Below are 20,075 nucleotides of genomic sequence, written 5' to 3'. Positions count from 1 at the left end.
CCATAAATTATTAGAAGAAAATATAAAAAGTACCACCTTCATATTTCCAGGTACTGTGAAGGACTTTCCAACTACAATAAAACAAACATCCTGTTAAAATTTTGCTTGGCTCAAAAAGGTAGGGAAATCATGAAGTACTGGTGGGGAAACTGACATATGTATGAATCTGGTAAGCAAACAACCAAGGAGACTTTTCATGGACCAAATGGCTATTCTAGAGCTGGAACCTAGAGATTAAGCCTAGGGCCCCCTACTAGACTGGGGCATTGAGCCAGTCTCTCAGAGGGCAAAAGTGGTCTCAGGTGAGGAGTATCCGCTTTGACTCCTGACATAAGAAAACTGCAATTATCTGTGGGGAAGAGCAACTCCGGGTTAGGCTTGGAGCTTCCACAGGCTAAGTCCCACCAGGTATGAGTTCATAATCAGAAATCATCTAACCCAGAAGGAAAAAAAGCACTATGAGTGAACACCAGCAGAAAGAATGACTGCATATCTAGACAGGGATTTCAGATATTGGATTTATCAAATATAGAATACAAATTAACTATTGGTAAATGTATTAAAAAATGAAATATGGAATAAAAAAATACAATAAGCAAGAGACTATGAAAAATTCCAAGGAAGTCTCAAGAAGAACTCAACAGGGGTGCCTGGGTGGCTCAGTCGTTAAGCGTCTGCCTTCTGCTCAGGTCATGATCCCAGGGTCCTGGGATCGAGCCCCACATCGGGCTCCCTGCTCTGCGGGAAGCCTGCTTCTCCCTCTCCCACTCCCCCTGCTGTGTTCCCTCTCTCGCTGTGTCTATCTCTGTCAAATAAATAAAATCTTTAAAAAAAAAAAAAAAGAACTCAACAAAACTTTTAGATATGGAAAATAAATAGAATTCCACCTCTGGTCATGATGGAGTAACTGTTGTGAGACTAGGCTGTAGTGAAGGGCTAGAAAACTGGACAGAATATATGAACCACTTTTTTTAAGACATTTAACAGCAGGCAGAGGAGGTCTGTATAATCACTGAGAAAAGGGAAACACATCCTGTAAGATTTCTGCCTGAAGGCAGTTCCCCAGCAGGGGGCACACGGAAGGGGACCTAAATAGACCCTTATGGACCCTGAGCTGAAACAGAAATCAGAGTGTAGGGAAGCTGAGACAGCTGCAAGTGATAGAACAGAGTTCTAGAGAGGTGGGACCAGTGCAGAAAAATACCTCAGGAAATCTGCATATAGGTGTTCTTGAATATTGGTTGTGTGTGGAAGAAAGAGTGGGAATGAGACTCTACGAGACCAGGCAAAGAAAGACTGGGGCGCTGAATAACTCTCATAGCTCCCAAAGTGGAGAGATATTTGACCACCCAGGCATTCAGTAGAGACTCCAGGGGTGGGGGTGGGGGGGGTCACATCTTTTTTTTTTAGGATTTTGTTTATTTATTTGCAAGAGAGCACAAGCAGGGGGAGGGGCAGAGGGAGAGGGAGAAACAGGCTCCCCACTGAGCAGGGAGCCCGACATGGAGCTCCATTCCAGGACTCTGGGATCACGACCCCAGCTGACGGCAAATGTCCAACCAACTGAGCCACCCAGACACCCCGGGGTGGGGGGGGATCACATCTTGACAGTAGTGCTGACTTGTCCCTTGATTGAGATTCTAGACCCAGTCCAACAATGCTAAACAAGCCTTGAAGGAAAAAATTGATCTACGAATAATTCAACTTCTTATCACACTTGCAACAAATTAAAGGAAGACAAAATGCAGGGAGTCAACAAAGTCATACTCATGATATTGGGCATCTACTCAAAACTTACTAGACAGGGGCACCTGGATGGCTCAGTTGTTAAGCGTCTGCCTTCGGCTCAGGTCATGATCCTGGGGTCCTGGGATCGAGCCCTGCATCGGGCTCTCTGCTCAGCGGGAGGCCTGCTTCTCTCTCTCCACTCTCCCTGCTTGTGTTCCTTCTCTTGCTGTGTCTCTCTGTCAAATAAATAAAATCTTTAAAAAAAAAACAAACTTACTAGACATTCTGAAAAGCAGGAAATTAAGCAAGAGAAGACCAGTCAATAGAAACAGAATTACAAATGATGGAGGTCATGGAACCAGAAGACAGGGAGAATAAAACAGACATTGTAACTCTATTCAAGTATTTATAGGAAAACATTAATATAATGAAGAGAGAAATCACTGATGTAAAAAAGAGACAAATGAATGCCTAGAGTTAAAAAAGCATCTGGAATAAAAATTTTACCATATGGGATTAAGAGCAGACTGGATATCACAAAGAAAAGGTCAGAGAACTTAAAAAAAAAAAAAAGAATGTATCCAAATGAATCACATGGAGGAAAAAATTATGCAGAACCTCATTAACCTGTGGAACAATATCAAAGACTAACACAGATATAATGGGAGTCCCAGAAGGATAGAGAAGTAGGACAGAAATTTTGTGAAAATACAATGGATACAATTTTTCCAAATTTGATAAATAAAAAAGCACAGATCCAGAGAACTCAATAAACCTTAAACAGCATAATCACATATATATAGGCCTGACATTAAGGCACCTCATAGTCAAATTGTGGAAAATGAGTAGTAAAGACAAAACCTTAAAAGCACTCAGAGAAAAGATACTATGCACAGTTTAATAAAGATTAAAAAATCACAGATTTCTTATCAGATAGGCAAGTCAGAAAGACAATGAGAAGACATCTTCAAAGCAATGAAAGGAAAAGATATCTTCCAAAAACACAGAAAAAATAAAAACTTTTGGAGAAAAATAAAAGTTGCATCAAAGGATTTTATCAAGAAAGTAAAAGTACAACCTACATAATAGAAAATACTTTCAAATTATATTTTTGATAAGGGCCTAATACCTCTTACATATATATCTATATATACCTCTTACAATTCAATAATAAAAAGACAAATAACCCAATTTAAAAATAGGCACAGGATTTGATTTGCAACAGCATGGGTGGACCTAGAGGATATTATGCTATGTGAAATAAATCAGACTGAGAAAGACAAATACCATATGATCTCACTCATATGTGGAATCTAAAAAACAAAGTGAATGAATGAACAGGCAAACAAAAAGCAGAAACAGACCCATAGATACAGAGAACAAACCGATGGTTGCCAGAGGGGAAGGGGCAGGAGGGAGGGCAAAATAGGTGGAGGGGGGCGGGAGGTCCAGGCTTCCCGTTATGGAAGGAATAGGTCACAGGGATGAAAGGGACAATGTAGGGAATATAGCCAATAGTATCATTAGAGTGTTGTGTGAGCCACACTGGTGGTGATCAGAGCATAACACACAGATTTATCAAATCACTGTGTTGTACACCTGACACAAACACAGTGTCCATCAACTCTACTCAAACAAAAAAATGTTTTAATAAAAATGGACAAAGGATCTGAATGGACATTTTCTCAAAGACTACATACAAATGGCCGATAAGCACAAGAACAAAAAGATGCTCACCCCCATCAGTCACTGGGGAAATGCAAATCAAAGCCAGAATGTGATACCACTTCACACCCACTAGGATGGCTATTAATCAAAAAACGAAAAAGAGGGGTGCCCGGGTGGCTCAGTGGTTAAGGGTCCGACTCTTGGTTTTGGCTCAGGTCATGAAGCCGGGGTCCTGGGATCGAGTCCTGCATCGTAGGGCTCCCTGCTCTGTGGGGCGTCTGCTTCTCCCTCTCCCTCTGCCGCTCCCCCCGCTTGTGCTCTCTCACTCTCTCTCTCTGGCTCTCTCTCTCTCAAATAAGTAAATAAAATCTTAAAAAAAGAAAAAGAAAAAACATGTTGGGTAGGATGTGGAGAAATTGTCTTAGAGAACATCAAGACCATGCGTCGCGATTTTCTCCCCACCAGCCTGTTTGTAAAAACCCTGTGTCAGGGGCACCTGAATGGGCAGTCGGTAGAGCATGCAACTCTTGAACTTGGGGTCATGAATTCAAGCCCCACGTGGGGCCTGGAGCTTACTTAAAAAAAAAAAATCATCTCCAAAAAGCAATGGGATTTGAAGTTTTCTCTGTCAGGGAGTGAAGGGAAAAACTATGAAAATGAAAATATCTGACAAGGAACCAATAATGAGAGTGAAGGGGGGTGGCTCCCAAGGAAAGGGGGTGAGGTCCCCAAAGAGAAGGGATGTGATCCCCAAAGAGAAGGGGTGCCGCCCAAGGAGAAAGGGGTACCTCTGTGTTTGACTTCCTGGACCCTCTTATATCATTACTTAAAATCCTTCAGTAGCTGTTTCCTAAAGGTCAAGCCTAATTTCCTAGCACCACCTTCATGAGACCACCCTTCCCAGCGCCTCTCTCCCAGCCTCTGCTGCTCCCGCTGCCCCACTCCCTAGCCTCCCCAGCTGCATTATTTCTGGTGCGGAGACTGTACCACGCTCTCTCACCAGATCCCAGGATTGAACCTACCCCACCTCTCAACTGTGTATTTCCTGTTCTTGCTTTAAGAATCAGACCAAGCATCGCCCATACGTCTTCTGCCAAATTAAACAATCAGAGGCAAGAAGCAACTTTGTTCATCTTGGAAAGGAAATGGTTTGGGCTGGTGTATACTGTGAATTTCTGCTTTAAAATACCCACCAAGTGGCGCCTGGGTGGCTCGGTTGGTTGGGCGTCTGCCTTCAGCTCAGGTCATGATCCCGGGGTCCTGGGATTGAGCCCCACGTCAGGCTCCCTGCTCAGGGGGAAGCCTGCTTCTCCCTCTCCCGCTCCCCCTGCTTGTGTTTCCTCTTTCACTGTGTCTCTCTGTCAAATAAATAAATAAATAATCTTTTAAAAAAAGAAATAAAACTTCTAAGTTTATTTTTCCAAATTTTTCATCAGATACAGAAGTTGGATTTTAGTGATTCCTTTGTTGTCACTCATTAAAATAAGGAGGGTTTTTTTTGATTTATTATTTTTTAAGATTTTATTTATTTATTAGACAGAGAGAGCACAAGCAGGGGGAGCAGCAGAGGGGGAGGGAGAAGCAGACTCCCCGCTGAGCAGGGAGCCCGATGTGGGGGCTCGATCCCAGGACCCTGGGATCATGACCTGAACTGAAGGCAGCCACTTAACCGACTGAGCCACCCAGGCGCCCTAAGGAGGGTTTTTAAAAAATATATTTTATTTCTGCCACCAACTCATCCAACTGACAAGGCCTTGTGTCTGCCCCTGCAGGACGTCTACAAAATTGGTGGTATTGGTACTGTCCCTGTGGGTCGAGTGGAGACTGGTGTTCTCATACCCAACCTGGTGGTCACCTTTGCTCCAGTCAGTGTTACAACTGAAGCAAAGTCTGTTGAAATGCACCATGAAGCTTTGAGCGGGGCTCTTCCTGGGGACGATGTGGGCTTCAATGTCAGGAACGTGTCTGTCAAAGATGTTCGTCGTGGCAATGTGGCTGGTGACAGCAAAAATGACCCTCCCACGCACCCATGGAAGCAGCTGGCTTCACGGCTCAGGGGATGGTCACGCAGCTCAGGTTGCTTGCAAGTTTGCTGAGCCTGAAGGAGGAGATTGGTCATCATTCTGGAAAAAAGCTGGAAGATGGTCCCAAGTTCTTGAAATCTGGTGGTGCTGCCATTGTTGATATGGCTCCTGGCAAGCCTTTGTATGTTGAGAGCTTCTCTGACTCTCCTCCTCTGGGCCGTTCTGCTGTTCGTGACATGAGACAGACGCTTGGTGGGGTGTCGTCAAACAGTGGACAAGAAGGCAGCTGAAGCTGGCAAGGTCACCATGTCTGCCGAGAAAACTCATAGGCTGAATGAATATTAACCCCAATACCTGCCACCCCAGTCTTCATCAGTGGTGGAAGAATGGTCTCAGAACTGTTTATGTCATTGGCCACTTAAGTTTAATAGGAAAAGACTGGTTAATTATAACAACGCATCGTAAAACCTTCAGGAGAAAAGGAGAATGTTTTGTGGACCATTTGTTTTTATGTGTCTGTGGCAGTTTTAAGTTATTAGTTGTTTTTTAGTTTTTTGTTTTGTTTTGTTTTGTTTTGTTTTGTTTGTTGAGAGAGGGGTGGGCAGGAGGAGCAGAGGGAGAGGGAGAGAGAGAATCTCAAGCAGGCTCCATGCTCAGCATGGAGCAGGGAGCCCGATTCGGGGCTCAATCCCAGGACCCTGGGATCGAGACCTGAGCTGAAGGGAGACACTTCACTGACTGAGCCCCCCAGGCGCCTGTAAGCTTTGCTTTTAGTTTGAAAATGGTTTGGAGGTTTTGCTAAGTGTCATTCCAAAAAGTACCTGATGAGAGGGAATATTGGAAGATGACCAGTTGAAGTTGAACTGATGAACAGGATGAAAAGAGAAGAGCTCTTTAAAAATTACTCTGGTGGGGTAATTTTATAACTTAAAAATTGCATGCAGTGATTGGTAAATTAACAGTATTTGGGTGACGACCCCTTAATTCTTGGCTTTAGATAGCTGGCAAATCTCTCAGAACACCAGTGCATTTGATAAAACAACTATGAATCTTGACCATTTGAACATGAGTTCTGTCAAGATCCTGTTAGGTCCCTGAATAGGCTTTTTTTGCCTAAGAAAGGGAAGTTTTTCAAGCTGCTTTGAAATGGGGCAAAAAAGCAAACAGGACACCTTGTTTTATAAGGCAAACGATGCTAAGTGAATGTATCCTATAACTTGGCGGCCATAGGCGAGAAATGACTGCAATTGAAAAATTTTTTTCATTTAGTTCTGAGCGAGGTAAAATGGTCTCTTAACAATACTACCAGGGGCACTGATGAGGCCTGTAAATTAGAAACTAATAAAAGATTTTGTCCGCAACTCAAAAATAAATAAATAAAAATAAAAAGATTATATTTATGCATTTATTTATTTGAGAGCAAGAGGGAACACAAGCAGGGGTAGTGGGAGAGGGAGAAGAAGGTTCCCCGCTGAGCAGAGAGCCCGATGCGGGGCTCGATCCCAGGACCCCGGGATCATGACCTGGCCAAATGCAGACGCCAAGGCGCCCCTCTGGTTAATTATTTTCATTTGGAGCTTTCCAACTGGGGAACCGCAAATGGGTTATAGATATGGACCCCCGTTTTCTTCCATTTATCACTTTCTAAGTCAGCCATGAGACAAAAGTCTTGAGAATCGCTGTGTGAATGGTTTGCTCTGTGTTAGGTCTGGTTTCAGGACGTGTGATAAAGCCCATCCACTTAGAAAAGATGTGCTACGTTCTTTGGCCACTATTTGCTTTAGGACAGTTTGTTCTAACTTCTTTTCTTTCATTGTCTAACATACCTTTTTGTTGCCATTTAAACTCGATCTTGTTTCAAAATCATATCTAGCTCATAAAGGGTGTGGAGTAACATGTATGGACCCCCTATCCTATTCTTGAAACAGTTTATATAAACGTGGCTATTATCTGCCCCCGGGGGAGACCCGAATGATGAGGGAGGCAGGGGTAGAGCGTCTAGAATAAAATGTATCCACCGTGGGCACAGACCATGGAAAGGGGACTCTTGGCAATGTGGGGACTGCGGGGGCCAGGACTGCAAGCACTGAGGGCTGGTGCGTGGCTCGGGTGGGAGGCAGCGCTCAGATGGCCACGCTGTTTTCCACCAGGCTGGGCAGCAGGTAGTCGTAGGGTATGTCCAGCTTTGCATTCCGGGTCTCGATTTCCTTCTCCAGGGCAGCCAGCTCCTTCCTGAGCTCCTTCAGCACGGCCTTGGGTCCGGGGCCTGAAAAATACTCCTCCTGGTGCTGGCCCAGAGCCACCTGGGCGGAGAGAGAAAGGCAGCTGAGAGCCTGGGACCCTCAGCGCGGGGTGCTGGGAGCCCCCGGGGCGCCCCCGCCCGCACCATCATGGGCTGGCGGTGGCCCAGCTGCCAGACGACGGACATCTGCAGGGAAGCCTGGTGGAAGTTGGGCAGTGTTGCCATCACTGTCCCCAGGGTGGCATCCTTGGTGGTCGGTGGGGGCATCCGCATGGTGCAGGGCGCGTTAGGGACCCAAGAGTACCAGTCCAGCTAGGGAGGGGCAGATATGCTGGGTCAGTGTCTGCGAAGCATGGAAACCCCTCGGCCCACCTGCACCCAGCCCCGGCCATCACTGCAGGTGCAAAGTCCCAGCTGCCCCTCCGGTGAGTACCTGGCCCAGGTGGGTGGAGGAGTGCTGGCCGGTGCAGGTGAAAATGCACATGGTAACAAAGTGGCACAGCTGGTCCCGGGACTGCAAGGAGTTGGGGAAGCCTGCAAGGGGTTCCGGGGAGTTAGCCGCTGGGGGGCCAGGAGCAGACACAGGGCAGAGCCGGGAGATGGCAGGGGAGAGGAAGGGCACCGAGCACTGACCATCAGCGCTGAGCGCAGACTGGGTCGTAATGGGGGTGGGGGGATCTGCTCGGAGGGCCCCACCCCGTGGGGCACTGGTGTGGCTCGTGCTGGCCCACAAGAGCCAATTAATTACGTTACCGTTCAGGCGTTTAGTGAGCTGCCTGACATCACACTGGTAACCACAGTGGGAATATTTACACCGTGGAAGTGGGCAAATCCTACAAATCAGGGTTTGGTCGTATTTTGCTTTGTTTTGTTTTTCCAGGGAGCTGGTTGTTAAACATTTACGAGCAACCAGTGGTCCCACTGGGTCTGGGACCTCGAGGGCTTCCCAGGGCATAGGATGGGGCCCTGTCTCTAGCTGATAGGGAAGGACTCTGAGAAGGCCTCTGGGCATTTTCATAGGGTTGGAAATGCTTCTGGTAGATTGCACAGAAGTTAGGATTCTGGAGAGGTTCCCAGGGGAACTCTCTCGTGCGGGAGGTCCAGGCGGGGGCTAATCTCACCTCTGTCCTGGGCCCCGAGCAGCCCGACCTCAGTGATCTCTGCACACCAGGACTGCAGCTCCAGATCGTCTCTCACGGCCTCGTCCGTCTTGTAGTGGAGATGCACGATGCCCTGCACATAGCTGCCCTCCCCCCCAGGGTCTGAGAGCCGGAGCTCACTGGGAGCCTCCCGGCCCTGGGCTCCTCCTCCTCGCCACCTGGCCGCTCAGGGGCCCCAGCCCCCCAGCCAAGACACAGACCTCCCGTCCTAGTTTCCTCCCCCAGCCCTGCCATCCCCCTCCTCACCGAGCGAGGATTTCCCACAGCCGCAGGGCATCTTGGGCATAGAAGGAAGACTTGACTCCCAGGAGCCCCCGGTCGGCCAGGTCATCAGGGGGACAGAAGGAGCGATAGGTTAGAAAGGCTCCAGCTCGCCGGAGCAGCTCCACGTGGCCTCCGCCACCTGTGCTCACCACCTGAGGAGCAAGGACCAGGCAGGTCAGGCACATCAGTCCGCCCCGAGGCCAGAGAGCCGGGGGGCAGGCTGGGCTCCGGGATGCCCCTGCTCTCCTCATACCTGGTCGAAAACTCCCATGTCAGAGACGAGCCCGGTCCTGGCCCGGAGGTTAATTTCCAAAGTGTAGCGCAGGTGGGGAATGATAAGCTGCAGGGACAAGAGCGGGGAAGGGCAGAGTCAGAAAAGAGCCCGGCTAGTCCCTGCTGGAAACAGGGCTGAAGAGCAGGAAGGCGCCGGCGCCCCGGGAAAAGCACAGACGTGAAGCTCAGTGGCCCCTGGACGCTGCTGACTTATTGCTCTATGATAACTGAAAGAAATCATCCTCCTTTTCTGTTCAATTATGACTGTGCAAGGTCGAGCTCAATGTTTCTCATCCTTTTGTTTCATTATCACTCCTCTAAGTAGCCTTTTTAGATGTCATATAACATAGTATTTATATATTTATACATGATATACATTTTTAAAAGATTTTTTTTTATTTATTTGTTTAACACAGAGAGAGAGAGCACAAGTAGGCAGAGCAGCAGACAGAGGGAGAGGGAGAAGCAGGCTCTCCGCCGAGCAGGGAGCCCGACGCGGGGCTCGATCCCAGGACCCTGGGATCATGACCTGAGCCGAAGGCAGCCGCTTAACGACTGAGCCACCCAGGCGCCCCATGATATACATTTTTAGATAAAATTTCTCCCCATGAAATTTTAATGCTACAGATATACTGTATCTGTTATGTACTGTATGTATATACGTGCTTTATACATAAAAACAGTACTTTTTTTGCCTCCCCAGAAGCACTTTCACCCCCTTGGGGGGCGTAATAGCCCCCCCACCGAGAATGTATGGCCTAACTTGCCTGCCTCTGGAACTTCATCTCCTACCCTTTCCCCTTTGTCCATTCCACTCACCTTCTTTCTGTCCTTCAAACAGGCCAAGCTTGTCCCTGCCACAGGACCTTTGCACTAGCTGATCCCGGCCTTGACCATCTCACGGCTGGCACCTTGTAGTCTCATTCTCAAAGGAGCCTTTCCTGACCACCCGGTTTAACTCACTCCCACATCACCCTGCCCTGATTCTCTGCATTGTACTTACCACAGCTGATATGCCCCAATATAGTCTTTATTGCCTGTTAGCCCTTAACGGAAATGAAAATCCCCAAAGATCCGGACCTTGCCTGTCTGGCTTCCCACCGGCATCTAGAACGGCTCTTGCCCCATGGGAGGACCCCAAGAAAACAAGTGAATGGGTGGATACTCTGTTCTGATCGTCTGCGATGAGCCAGACTACTGTCGTTGTCCTGAGTCCCCCTAACTGGCGTATGGGTTACTAGTTTAGGACTCTTCAAAACTGGCTGGAAAAAATACTTTATCCTGTTTGTATGGTCCTGCCTTGTTGGAATCCTCAGCCGTTTGTGTGTGCTGTTTATATAGTGTACGTCTATCTGTGCTTTAGACATAAAAAGAGTAAGACTTCTCACCCCTCACCCCGCCGATGACTCCTTTTCGCCTCCCTGGGGGGACACATGGCCCTGTTCCAAAGGCACAGCGGGCCAGCCTCCCGCTCCCGGCTCGCTTGTCCTTCTGGGCTGGCTCTCCGGGCCCTGAGAGTCCCCCGGGAGGGTGCCTCCAGATGCGGGACCGCGCCGTGGGGCAGGGAGAGGGGCAGGCAGGAGCAGAGGGAGTAAGGGGCTACCTTGAAGACAGGGTGTATCGATGGAAGGCACCTCATGGTGGCCACAGTGATGACCTCCGCCATCAAGTGTCCCCGCAGAAGATGAGACTGCAGCTCGTGCATCTGGAAATCAGCGCTGCGGACCCAGCATTTGGCCAGGAGCCAGACCATCGGGGGATCCGTGGGCAGGAAAAGCGGTGGCGGGGAGGATCCCACGCGAGGCAGCTGGAGCTGAAGCGGGGACCAGAGAGCGGGACGAGTGCCAGGCGCCCACAGGTCCCCTCCCTTGCGTGCCTAACCCGTCGGGCTCCCTCCCAGTTGCTGAGCTTTGCCCACCTGACTCTGCTAGTCCCCAGCAGCTTCTCCAACCCACTGGGCCCAGCAGCCTTCTGCAGAAATTGCCCCCACGGGGGCCTCCTCCGACCTCACTTCCCCTTCGGTCCCCGCAGCGTGGACAAGATTCAGACCCTCGGCTTCCTCCGTCCCACACTCTTGCAACAGGCCCCCACACAGTGGCTACACGCGTCCTCAGCTGTCACTGGCCACACGTTACGATCTGGATGTTCCCCCCGTTACCTCAAAGTTGGCCTCCTGATTTTCCCCCTGCTTTGTCCCTTTTCTGCACGAGCCTTGCCCGACTCCTCCTTTTCCTCTCTCCCTGAACCCAGGCCAGTTTAATTTTCCTCGGCACCCCACAGCTGTTCCCCACATCGGAGCCCATCACCTCTGCCTTGGACAGTCGCTGAACCCATCACCCTAATCCCGGGATCGAGCATCCCCCTTGTCACCCCATCCTGAACGCAGGTGTCCGTCACAGCAGCTTTCCCCAGCTTCCTGTGTTCCTGCTCCTTAGCTGGGCCGCCCCCCCAGCCCACACCGTGTGGCCCCCTCCCCCACACCGTCCCCCAGCACCCCGAGCTCACACCGGTCAGACCTCAGCCTCCCCACGCATCCCGCCCGCCCTCCTGCCTAAAGATCTAAGTCCTGAGCCTCTTCCGAGGCTCACGCCGCCTCCAAAGGGCCCTCCCAGACTGCTCTGTCCTCAGGGACTGCCCCCCTCCCGGAGTTTCTTCAGATTCGCCCGGCCTGTCTCTCCAGCTGGACCCCAACTTTCCTCCTTTCCCATTTCCTCCCTGGCGCCTTAGGCCTCTGCACTGAGTGGGGACTCAGTGCACCAGGGTGAGGGGCTGGGTGGGAGCAGAACTCCTGGGGCCTCTCACCTGGATGACCATGGGCAGGAGTTTCCCATCGGGCTGCAGCTTCAGCATGACCAGAGGGGCGGCCAGATGCTGCTGGTTGCACAGAATGACATTGGCCTTGATCCCGTCCAGCAGCGAGAAGTCCGCCTCGAACAGCGTGCCTCTCTGCATGGGGGTTGGGGGGGGTAGAGGGCAAGGGCTGCTATCATTTCGACTCTGCCTCTGTCAACACTCTTCCCCCCTAGTTTGCTGGTCTCACTCGGGGAGGAAGGCATGGAGTTGCATTTCTCAGGTTCACCCTGATCTCTCCTGTCAAATCCTTTCTTGCCATCCAGCTGGGCCCACAGTGGACCCCACCCCCATCTCACTGCGTGGCCTCTTTAGGGCTTCTGTGTCTATACCTGGAGCTCCTTCTCCAGCTGGACCTTCAGCTCCTCCATCCCCGGAGGGAACACCAGGCGAGCAGGAAGCTGCTTGGAGCGCCTCAGCAACATGGGGTTAGTGCCATTGAGAAACTGGTACCCAAATAAGGCGTCCTCTTTCCAGGAGTCCCGTACCTTCTCTGGGGATGGCGGTTGTAGAGGACTCCATGACATTGGTCCACCGAACCATCCCTCCTTGACCCCAGCCTACTCGAGGCACCCAGGCCTCTGGTCTCCCAGCCCTGGCTCCCTGGATTGGGTGGGATCTGGGGGTAAGGATCCTGGGAGAAGCACTGGGGTGGGGTACTGACCAGCCAGTTTGCTCTGGCCACACCAGAAAATCCGGTTGAAGTCATCCAGATCATTCCAGCGAGTCAGAACATTTAAAGAGTCTTTGATGGCTAGGTCTGCCAGTCTTCAGGGAAGGAGAGGCAAAGAGTGTGAGAATTATGCTCAGAATCCAGCGGAGAACCACAGGCGCCCACCTTAGGCTGGCCCAGCGCCATGCAGTCCTAAGCCCCTTGGCCTCCCCTGCACCAGAACACGTCCCTCACGCCCAGCCCCCCTTGTTCTCACCCCTTGGCCAGCGAAGCCTCAAAATAAATTTTCTTGTCTTCCAGAAATCGCTCATCTACCGGGAGGTCACTGATGGTGGCCCCGGCCATATTCAGGATTAGCCCATCCTTCCAGGTTCCCCAGCTGTGGCAGAGAAGCGAAAGCAGATGTTGGTTCTAGGAAGGGTCAGCAGCGCCTGGCAGGGTCGGGGGTTGGGGGGGCGCGGGAGGAGCCCGGGGCGCGAGAGGAGGGCTGACCGGTATAGCCTCTTCCTATCTTTCAGCTCCTGCTCCCTGTGTTGCTTGAACAGACCTTGAGGGTCGTCTCCCAGGGTCCGGCCTAGATGTGGGGAGCAAGACGTGGGCAGTGAGGCCTCTCCCGAGAGCCTCTCCCCGGTCCCCCCAAGGGCGCCTCCTCAGCCGGCCCTTCCCGCCGACCCTGACCCTTCAGCCTCACGCCTTCCTGCAGCCTCCAGGCCCCTCGGCTGGGGATGCAGCGCCAGCAACCTGCCTCTTCCACGTCCTCCCAAACCCCGCGCCCCGCCCCCCAGGTTCCAGCCCTGCCTCCTGGCTCCGCTCCCCCCACCAGGCCTCCTCACACCCCCGGCGGCGCGCTCACCGGTGCCCTCGGGGAGGCTCAGGACGCCACTGCCCTCCACCCAGCGGTAGCATGGGAACCTGAACTCGTTCCCACTGGGCCCGGGGCCCTGCACCCAGATCCAGTTGCAGAACCAGGCGTCGTCCTGAAGGAAGTGCCGTTTATGCAGTTTCACGAACAGCAGCGGCCCCAGGTACTCCTGCACGTCCGCCTTGATTTCCGTCTCCTGCAGGCGACAGAAGGGGCTCAGCAGGCGCGGGGCGTGCGGGACGGGGCCCTGGGACTGAGCCCCGCTCCCGCTGGACGCCCTTCCGCGAGCTTCTGGGAAAGACGCGCGGAAGGAGCCAGAAGGCGAAGGGGGCGCGCAGGACGCAGGTGCGGCTGGGTGAGGCGGCGAGGGAACATGCGGAGGTGCGCTCCTTCCTCGACTTCTTCCTCGGTGTAGACCCTGCTTGTGCCAGGCCCCGCGCGGGGAGCGAGCGCACCGGTGCGCGGGGAGACGCGGGGCTGAGCAGGCAGCTCTCACCCGCGCCCCCCAGGCTGCGCGCGGACGGCCCACGGCCCCGGCAAGCCTCCCGCAGGACTGGCCTCTCGGGACCCCTTCGGGAGGCAGCGCTCGGCGGGAGAGGGAAAGGCGGAGAGGCGTGCGGGGCCGGGGCACGGGGAGAGGGGCCAAGGGAGGCTGAGCTGCGTCGGGGAGCTGGGGCGCAGGGGACAGCTATGCGGACAGGCGCGCGACCACGTCGTGAAGTCTCGAAGGTAAGCCAGGGGCTTGGGGTTGGTCCTGAGAACACGCGGGGCACGTTTGAAGGTGGGGATGTTTGGGAGAAATCGCTCCGGCCCCAGAAGGGCTGGGAAGGGCCGCGCGGAAGCCGCGAGACGGTGGAGAGGGTGCAGGTGACCAGGTGCAAGGGGGCCCTGGTGGGCGGGGGGAGGACGGAGCTCGGGGCGCGGAGCCCGAGGGGTCCAGGAGACGGAATGGAGCGCGGCGATTCCCGGTTAGAGGCGGAGAGAGGAGGAGGCGCGGACAGACAGCCGCATCTGGGGGGCTTGGAGAGAGCCGGACAGGGGGTCGGAGCCGGGGCGATAACCGGGTGGATGCTATGGGAGCGGGGAAGTGGGTTGGAACTTCGGTGTTCTCATCTCTCGCTTCTTCCCCCGACCCTTCCGCCGGCGCCCCCATCCCCACCCGGTGCGGGCGAGAAAGCCTGAGGGTCGGACACCTCGCAACGGTGGAGAAGGCTTGAAACGGCAGCTTTTGAGAATAGAGGGCACAGGAGCACGGAAATAGAGAAGAGAGGGCACCAGAGGACAGACGGCGCGTTCGAGGAAAGACGGAGCTCCGCGCGACGCCGGGCAGTTCCAAGGAGGCCGGGCGCGGGAGCACGTCCAGGGCGCGCACTGCGCGCCGCGTCCCGGCCGGAGGCTCCCCGGGCCCCGCGGCTCACCTGGCCTCGCGCCGGCCTCAGGCGCGTCCCGATCGCCGCCTCCCCGTGCTGGCCCACCAGCCGCAGCTGCACCTGGTTGTTGGAGCCCGCGCACAGGGAGGAGCCGGTGGACACGCGGATGCGGTAGAGACCCATCCTGCCCGAAGACGAACGCGCGCCGTCTGAGGAGGAAGAAGAGCGGGCGCGTTAAATAACAGAGCCCGGGACCCCGCCCCTGGGAGGCCTCGCGGGTCGGAGGGTGTGGTGGCTCCGGGGTCTCCAACCGGCCCCGCGCGCAGCTGAGAGCTCAGCCCAAGAAGGCGGGCCTGGCGCGGGCCGAGGGGTGCATACCGTTGTCCCGGTGGGAGGAGAAGGAGGGAAGGCGGGGAGCAGACGAGGCTTGGGGCAGAAAACCTGCAGGAAGAAGGAAGGGACGGCCGGCCCAGCAGACACATGGAGCGTGTGGCTGGGCGCGCACACACTGACCTCACGAGGTGGCTCACCTCTCTGAGGGTCTTCCTTAAGGTTGCAAGGGAGGATGAAGAGGGCAAGGAGAGCCGCTCTGCAAGGCTTTGTGAATGAAGTACATCATGGCCACTGGATTAACTCGATCAACTTGGAACACTTGCAAGCCCTCCGTGTGCCAAACTCTGGGGCTCCTTCCTTTCTAGCTTAAAAGCCTCTACCTCTCTGTTGCCTACAGGAAAAAAACCCAAGCTTCTTGGCATTCAAAGCTCTTGCTCACGCGGCCTGCCCTCCTCCCACCTCATCCCACCGCACGCCATCCTCATCTCCCCTCTCTCCACTGCGGGTGGAGCCCTGTGTTTCCCAGAACCATGTTGTTTGCTTGGCAGTCCCTATTCCTGGAAAATCTGTTCAGCCTTCTAATCCCTAGTTGGACCTCAGTTTTTCAGAGACGTCCTCTCTGGTGACTTCACCCCTCCCCGCCTTCCCCTCCAGAACTCATCAGCTTTCCTCTCTATGGTCCTGCCATGCTTTTGCCCTGTGCATGCGTCTGTTACTGCTCGTTTACTACGCCCGGTAATCTGTGTGTATGTCCACATTCCCACCCTGCTGAGCTCCCCGTAGGCAGGGCCCACGCTCCCGGCAGGACTGACTCATTTTTATTTCCCCTGGATTGAGCAGAGTATCAGTCTTTTGGGTGTCAAGAAGTGTTTGCTAAGGGACGCCTGGGTGGCTCAGTCGTTAAGCGGCTGCCTTCCGCTCAGGTCATGATCCCAGGGTCCTGGGATCGAGCCCCGCGTCGGGCTCCCTGCTCTGCGGGAAGCCTGCTTCTCCCTCTCCCACTCTCCCAGCTTGTGTTCCCTCTCTCGCTGTGTCTCGGTCAAATAAATAAAATCTTTTAAAAAATTAATAAATAAAATTAAAAAAGAAGTGTTTGCTAAAACATACTGCAAGATCCGTTATAAAGAAGTCCTTCCCTGAGGGGAGGCAAAGGCAAACTCACAGGCTACCTAAATAATAAAGGAATAGTAAGATGAACTCCAGTACCACCACCGCGTGGAGTACCATACGCCCGATAAAACAAACCAAGTCAAGAGAAATATGTCTGTAATGCATATTTTCTTGTTTGTTTACTTGTCTAGTGGGAAGTGCATTTACATGCTACAAAGTTCAAAAGGTAGAAAGAGGTATCCCTCCGAACCCCCCCATCCCCCCACCCCCCATCCCTGCTTCTCCCTCTTGACCCCATCCCCGCCTCCCTCAGTCACTCCTACATCTTTCCGAGGCACATTCACAAGCAAACACATGCCTATCATTTTTGTCCTTTTCCTGCACCTGGTAGCATATATTACACGCTGTTCTGCGGCTTGAATTTTCCACATTGCAGCATAAATCAGGAGATCATTCCAAATCAGGACTTGAAGAGCTTCCTTGTTCTTAAAGGTGCTGCTATTTTGATGTAGAAAAGATAGTCTGCCCGGTTTTGTAAAAGTTGGACATCTAGGTTGTTTGCAATCTTGTGTAAGTATAAAAAAAAGTGTTTTTGCGAGGCGCCTGGGTGGCTCAGTCGGGTGGGCATCTGCCTCTGGCTCAGGTCATGATCTGGGGGTCCTGGGTTCGAGTCCCACATCCAGCTCCCTGCTCAGCCGGAAGTCTGCCTTTCCGTCTCCCCCTCCTCCCACTCATGTGCTCTCTCTCTCTCTCTCAAATAAATAAAAATCTTTTTAAAAAAGTGTTTGCTAAAAGAGATTATCGGGCATATACATCATTTCTCAAATGTAGGTATATATGTAGTACAAAATCCTAGAAATGGAATTTCTGGGTCAAAAGCATGTGTACATTTGGCATATGTAAAATTGCCTCCCCGTGTAGAAGTTGTACCAATTTATGCTTGCATCAGCGAGTCCACTGATGTGTGAGAATGCTCACTTTCCCTCCCTCTCGCCAACAGTGTGTTGATGAACACTTTTACCCTAGCCAATCTGACAGGTGAGAAATGGTACACTCGTGTAACTTTAATTTCTGTTTCTCTCGCTTTCATTAAGGTTGAGCATCTTTTCATATTGTAGAAGCCACTTATATGTCCTTTTCTGTGAACTAGCTGCTCCATTTTTCTATTGGAGTTTGGTCTTTTTCTTATTGATTTGTATGCTATACTATATATACACCCTTGTTTCTCAAAATACCGCAAGCTTCCTTAGACCACATCGTACCCACATGCTATACTATATATACACCCTTGTTTCTCAAAATACCGCAAGCTTCCTTAGACCACATCGTACCCACATGCTATACTATATATACACCCTTGTTTCTCAAAATACCGCAAGCTTCCTTAGACCACATCGTACCCACATGCTATACTATATATACACCCTTGTTTCTCAAAATACCGCAAGCTTCCTTAGACCACATCGTACCCACATGCTATACTATACTCTCGAGAAAGTCACAGGCTATCCTGACAGGGCACAATGTCCAATTAGAGGGGCTCCCACTGGCTATGTTGTGACATTTTGAGGAGCAAAAACCTAAGTAAATGGGGCTAATGGAAATAATAAGTGTATCAGTTAGAATGCTTTCTGTTGCAAGTAACCAAAAAGCTATTCAAAATGACCCAGGGGGATCCTGGGTTCAAGTCCCAGGGAAAAATCATTATCTCAGAAAATAACAAGTCCATAAGTTAAGTTGGCTCTAGGGTTGTTTAGTTCACTTGCCCTACAGCACCACCAAGGATGCAGGGTCTTGTTTTTTCCATCCTTCATGACTTAGCTCCTCGATGAGTCACCTCCTTGGCAAAATGGTGCTGCTTCTGCAACAATCCCATACAGACACAACAACACGCAGTGGGAAAAGAAGGACCATTTCTTCCTGCACCTTCCTTTTTAAGAGTGGGAGAGGCCAGGGCCACCTCTGTCAGCAACATGTTCAAGGTAATTCAGAGGTCTGTGGGGGCCAGCCAGCCTGAGTCTGCTCACCTTCAAAGTCACCTCCCAAAACTTACGCAGAGGTTAAGGAACTTTGGCTCTCCTCCGTCCCCAAGGGTCTTTCTGAATATGGGGAGGAGCCAAGGACCCAACTTGAAGAAAGCATCTCACATCTCTGACATTACTGTGAGCCATCCACAAGTTGGTGTCAGGAAATGTACTCACAACCTAAACCCAAGAGCTTGGTTCAATGGGGGGGTAGACAGCTATGAATGTCTCCAAAATGCACCTCCTGGATTTTTTCCAGGACTCGGTGTTACTGGTCTTGCTGGCATTGTTGGACTTGTTTTGGCCAGAGGTTCAGAAATAAAGAAGCTGGTGTATCCACCTGGGTTTGTGGGATGAGCTGTCTCTCTTCATTATCCACAACAAGCCATTCATCGTCTTCGTCCAGGTCAGTGGGGAGAAATTGTATGACTGGGGTTTACAAGGATTCATAGTCCTAGAAGATTTATAGAAGGAGAACTTTCAGATGCCAGAGAATGTGAAGAATTCACCTGGAAATAAGGAAATTACTCCATGTTCTGCCCATTTTAATCAGTTACAGATAAACACTGGAAACTCTATGCAGTAAACCAGTATTTCCACAGAAAAAATGGCAGAGAGTCTAGAGGCTGCTTTCAGGCAAACGGGCTTGCATGATGGACACAAAGAGGGGCCACAGTGACCCCCTGGCTGAACACAGGCCCATCGGGGGACCCACCTCAAAATAGCCACAGGCCCTAACTGACCGATGGGCTACTTACAGCCAGGCACAGTTACCAAAAAGGGGAGAATTCCATACATCCCCGTACCTGCTCACCTTCCCCCTTTAAAAACAGCCCCCACCCGCCGCCTCCTCGAAGACCGTCTCTCCTCTGCTGTCCTGCCCGCGCTCCCTTGCGGGGTAGTCAATGAAATTCTGTCACCTGTGTTCTGCCTCAGGTGAATTCATTCCCTGCCCGAGGATCAGGCTTCCACCTGATCCTCGCCCCACCTTTGGGGGCCTCCATCCAATCGAGAGACCCCCCATTTAGACGTTCAGAGAAGTCAGTACTGAATGTTGTAAATTGTCTTTCTTCTTCAGGAAAAACTATACTAGGCTTCTTTGTTATCTCCAGGGATGCTATGCTGCAAGTGGACTGATGGGAAATCCTTTTACCTAGAGAGACAGTCCAGCCCGAGAACTCCCCATTCTCGTGTTATTAGTCATGCACATAATTAAAATGCCAAGTTAAAAATAAAAATAAAAACAGGGGAAGCTTTCACAGAAACCATCCAGCAGCCTCTCCTTTTCTATTTTGGCCAAAACTGGGCACCAAACCCAAATCCTACAAGCTGGCAGGGGAGATGCAACCCTGTCATCCCCCCAGCCTTATCAGGATTTCCCCGAGCCACATAAGGATGGGCGGACGCACAAACACACGTGGGCCCCACCAGTAAGTAAACAGGGATAATGGATTAGGAAGTAGGCACCCAAAGGTGTCGGCTGCAATTAGTCTG

The 20,075-nt window shown here is 51.8% G+C and overlaps 2 protein-coding genes and 1 pseudogene across 3 annotated transcripts in view; 2 read left to right on the top strand and 1 right to left on the bottom strand.

The window, feature by feature from the left end:
- Window positions 1-13,549, top strand: part of LOC118519108 (polyunsaturated fatty acid (12S)/(13S)-lipoxygenase, epidermal-type-like) — a 156,209-nt gene extending 142,660 nt beyond the window's left edge. The window contains exons 6-7 of one of the 2 annotated variants that reach the window (XR_013445953.1): window positions 13,183-13,302; window positions 13,401-13,549. The gene's annotated coding sequence lies outside the window, so the exon portion shown is untranslated. Of the gene's footprint in view, window positions 1-5,168; window positions 5,431-13,182; window positions 13,303-13,400 lie in introns of those variants that run through there. The other variant, XR_013445952.1, reaches the window with a different exon arrangement.
- On the bottom strand, window positions 6,812-15,382 carry ALOX15 (arachidonate 15-lipoxygenase). The gene is made up of 14 exons (XM_036066188.2): window positions 15,163-15,382; window positions 13,736-13,940; window positions 13,375-13,456; window positions 13,139-13,261; window positions 12,874-12,977; window positions 12,542-12,702; window positions 12,162-12,305; window positions 10,963-11,172; window positions 9,340-9,426; window positions 9,069-9,238; window positions 8,784-8,905; window positions 8,096-8,196; window positions 7,807-7,974; window positions 6,812-7,723 (listed from the first exon to the last, which is right to left on the bottom strand). Exons 1-14 carry the CDS (start codon window positions 15,295-15,297, stop codon window positions 7,544-7,546), a joined length of 1,992 nt encoding a protein of 663 aa, XP_035922081.1. The 5' UTR covers window positions 15,298-15,382; the 3' UTR covers window positions 6,812-7,543.
- A 3,148-nt stretch (window positions 15,383-18,530) lies between these two features.
- On the top strand, window positions 18,531-19,167 carry LOC144380920 (MICOS complex subunit MIC26 pseudogene; annotated as a pseudogene).
- Window positions 19,168-20,075: the final 908 nt, after the last annotated feature.

This window comes from Halichoerus grypus, chromosome 2 (genome assembly GCF_964656455.1).
Source record: "Halichoerus grypus chromosome 2, mHalGry1.hap1.1, whole genome shotgun sequence".
Classification (NCBI taxonomy): Eukaryota; Metazoa; Chordata; class Mammalia; order Carnivora; family Phocidae; genus Halichoerus; species Halichoerus grypus.
The sequence above is the reverse complement of the archived record's forward strand: the minus strand, read 5'-3'. Positions and strand labels throughout refer to the sequence as shown.

What these genes read in the sequence shown, in the direction of transcription:
- ALOX15 (XM_036066188.2), bottom strand. Translation starts at nt 15,297, where the DNA reads ATGGGTCTCTACCGCATCCGCGTGTCCACCGGCTCCTCCCTGTGCGCG. An exon ending in GAGCCTCCCCGAGGGCACCG is followed by an intron (nt 13,457 to 13,735) that starts GTGAGCGCGCCG and finishes CCCCACATCTAG; the next exon opens with GCCGGACCCTGGGAGACGAC. An exon ending in TCCTGCCCATGGTCATCCAG is followed by an intron (nt 11,173 to 12,161) that starts GTGAGAGGCCCC and finishes TCCCCGCTTCAG; the next exon opens with CTCCAGCTGCCTCGCGTGGG.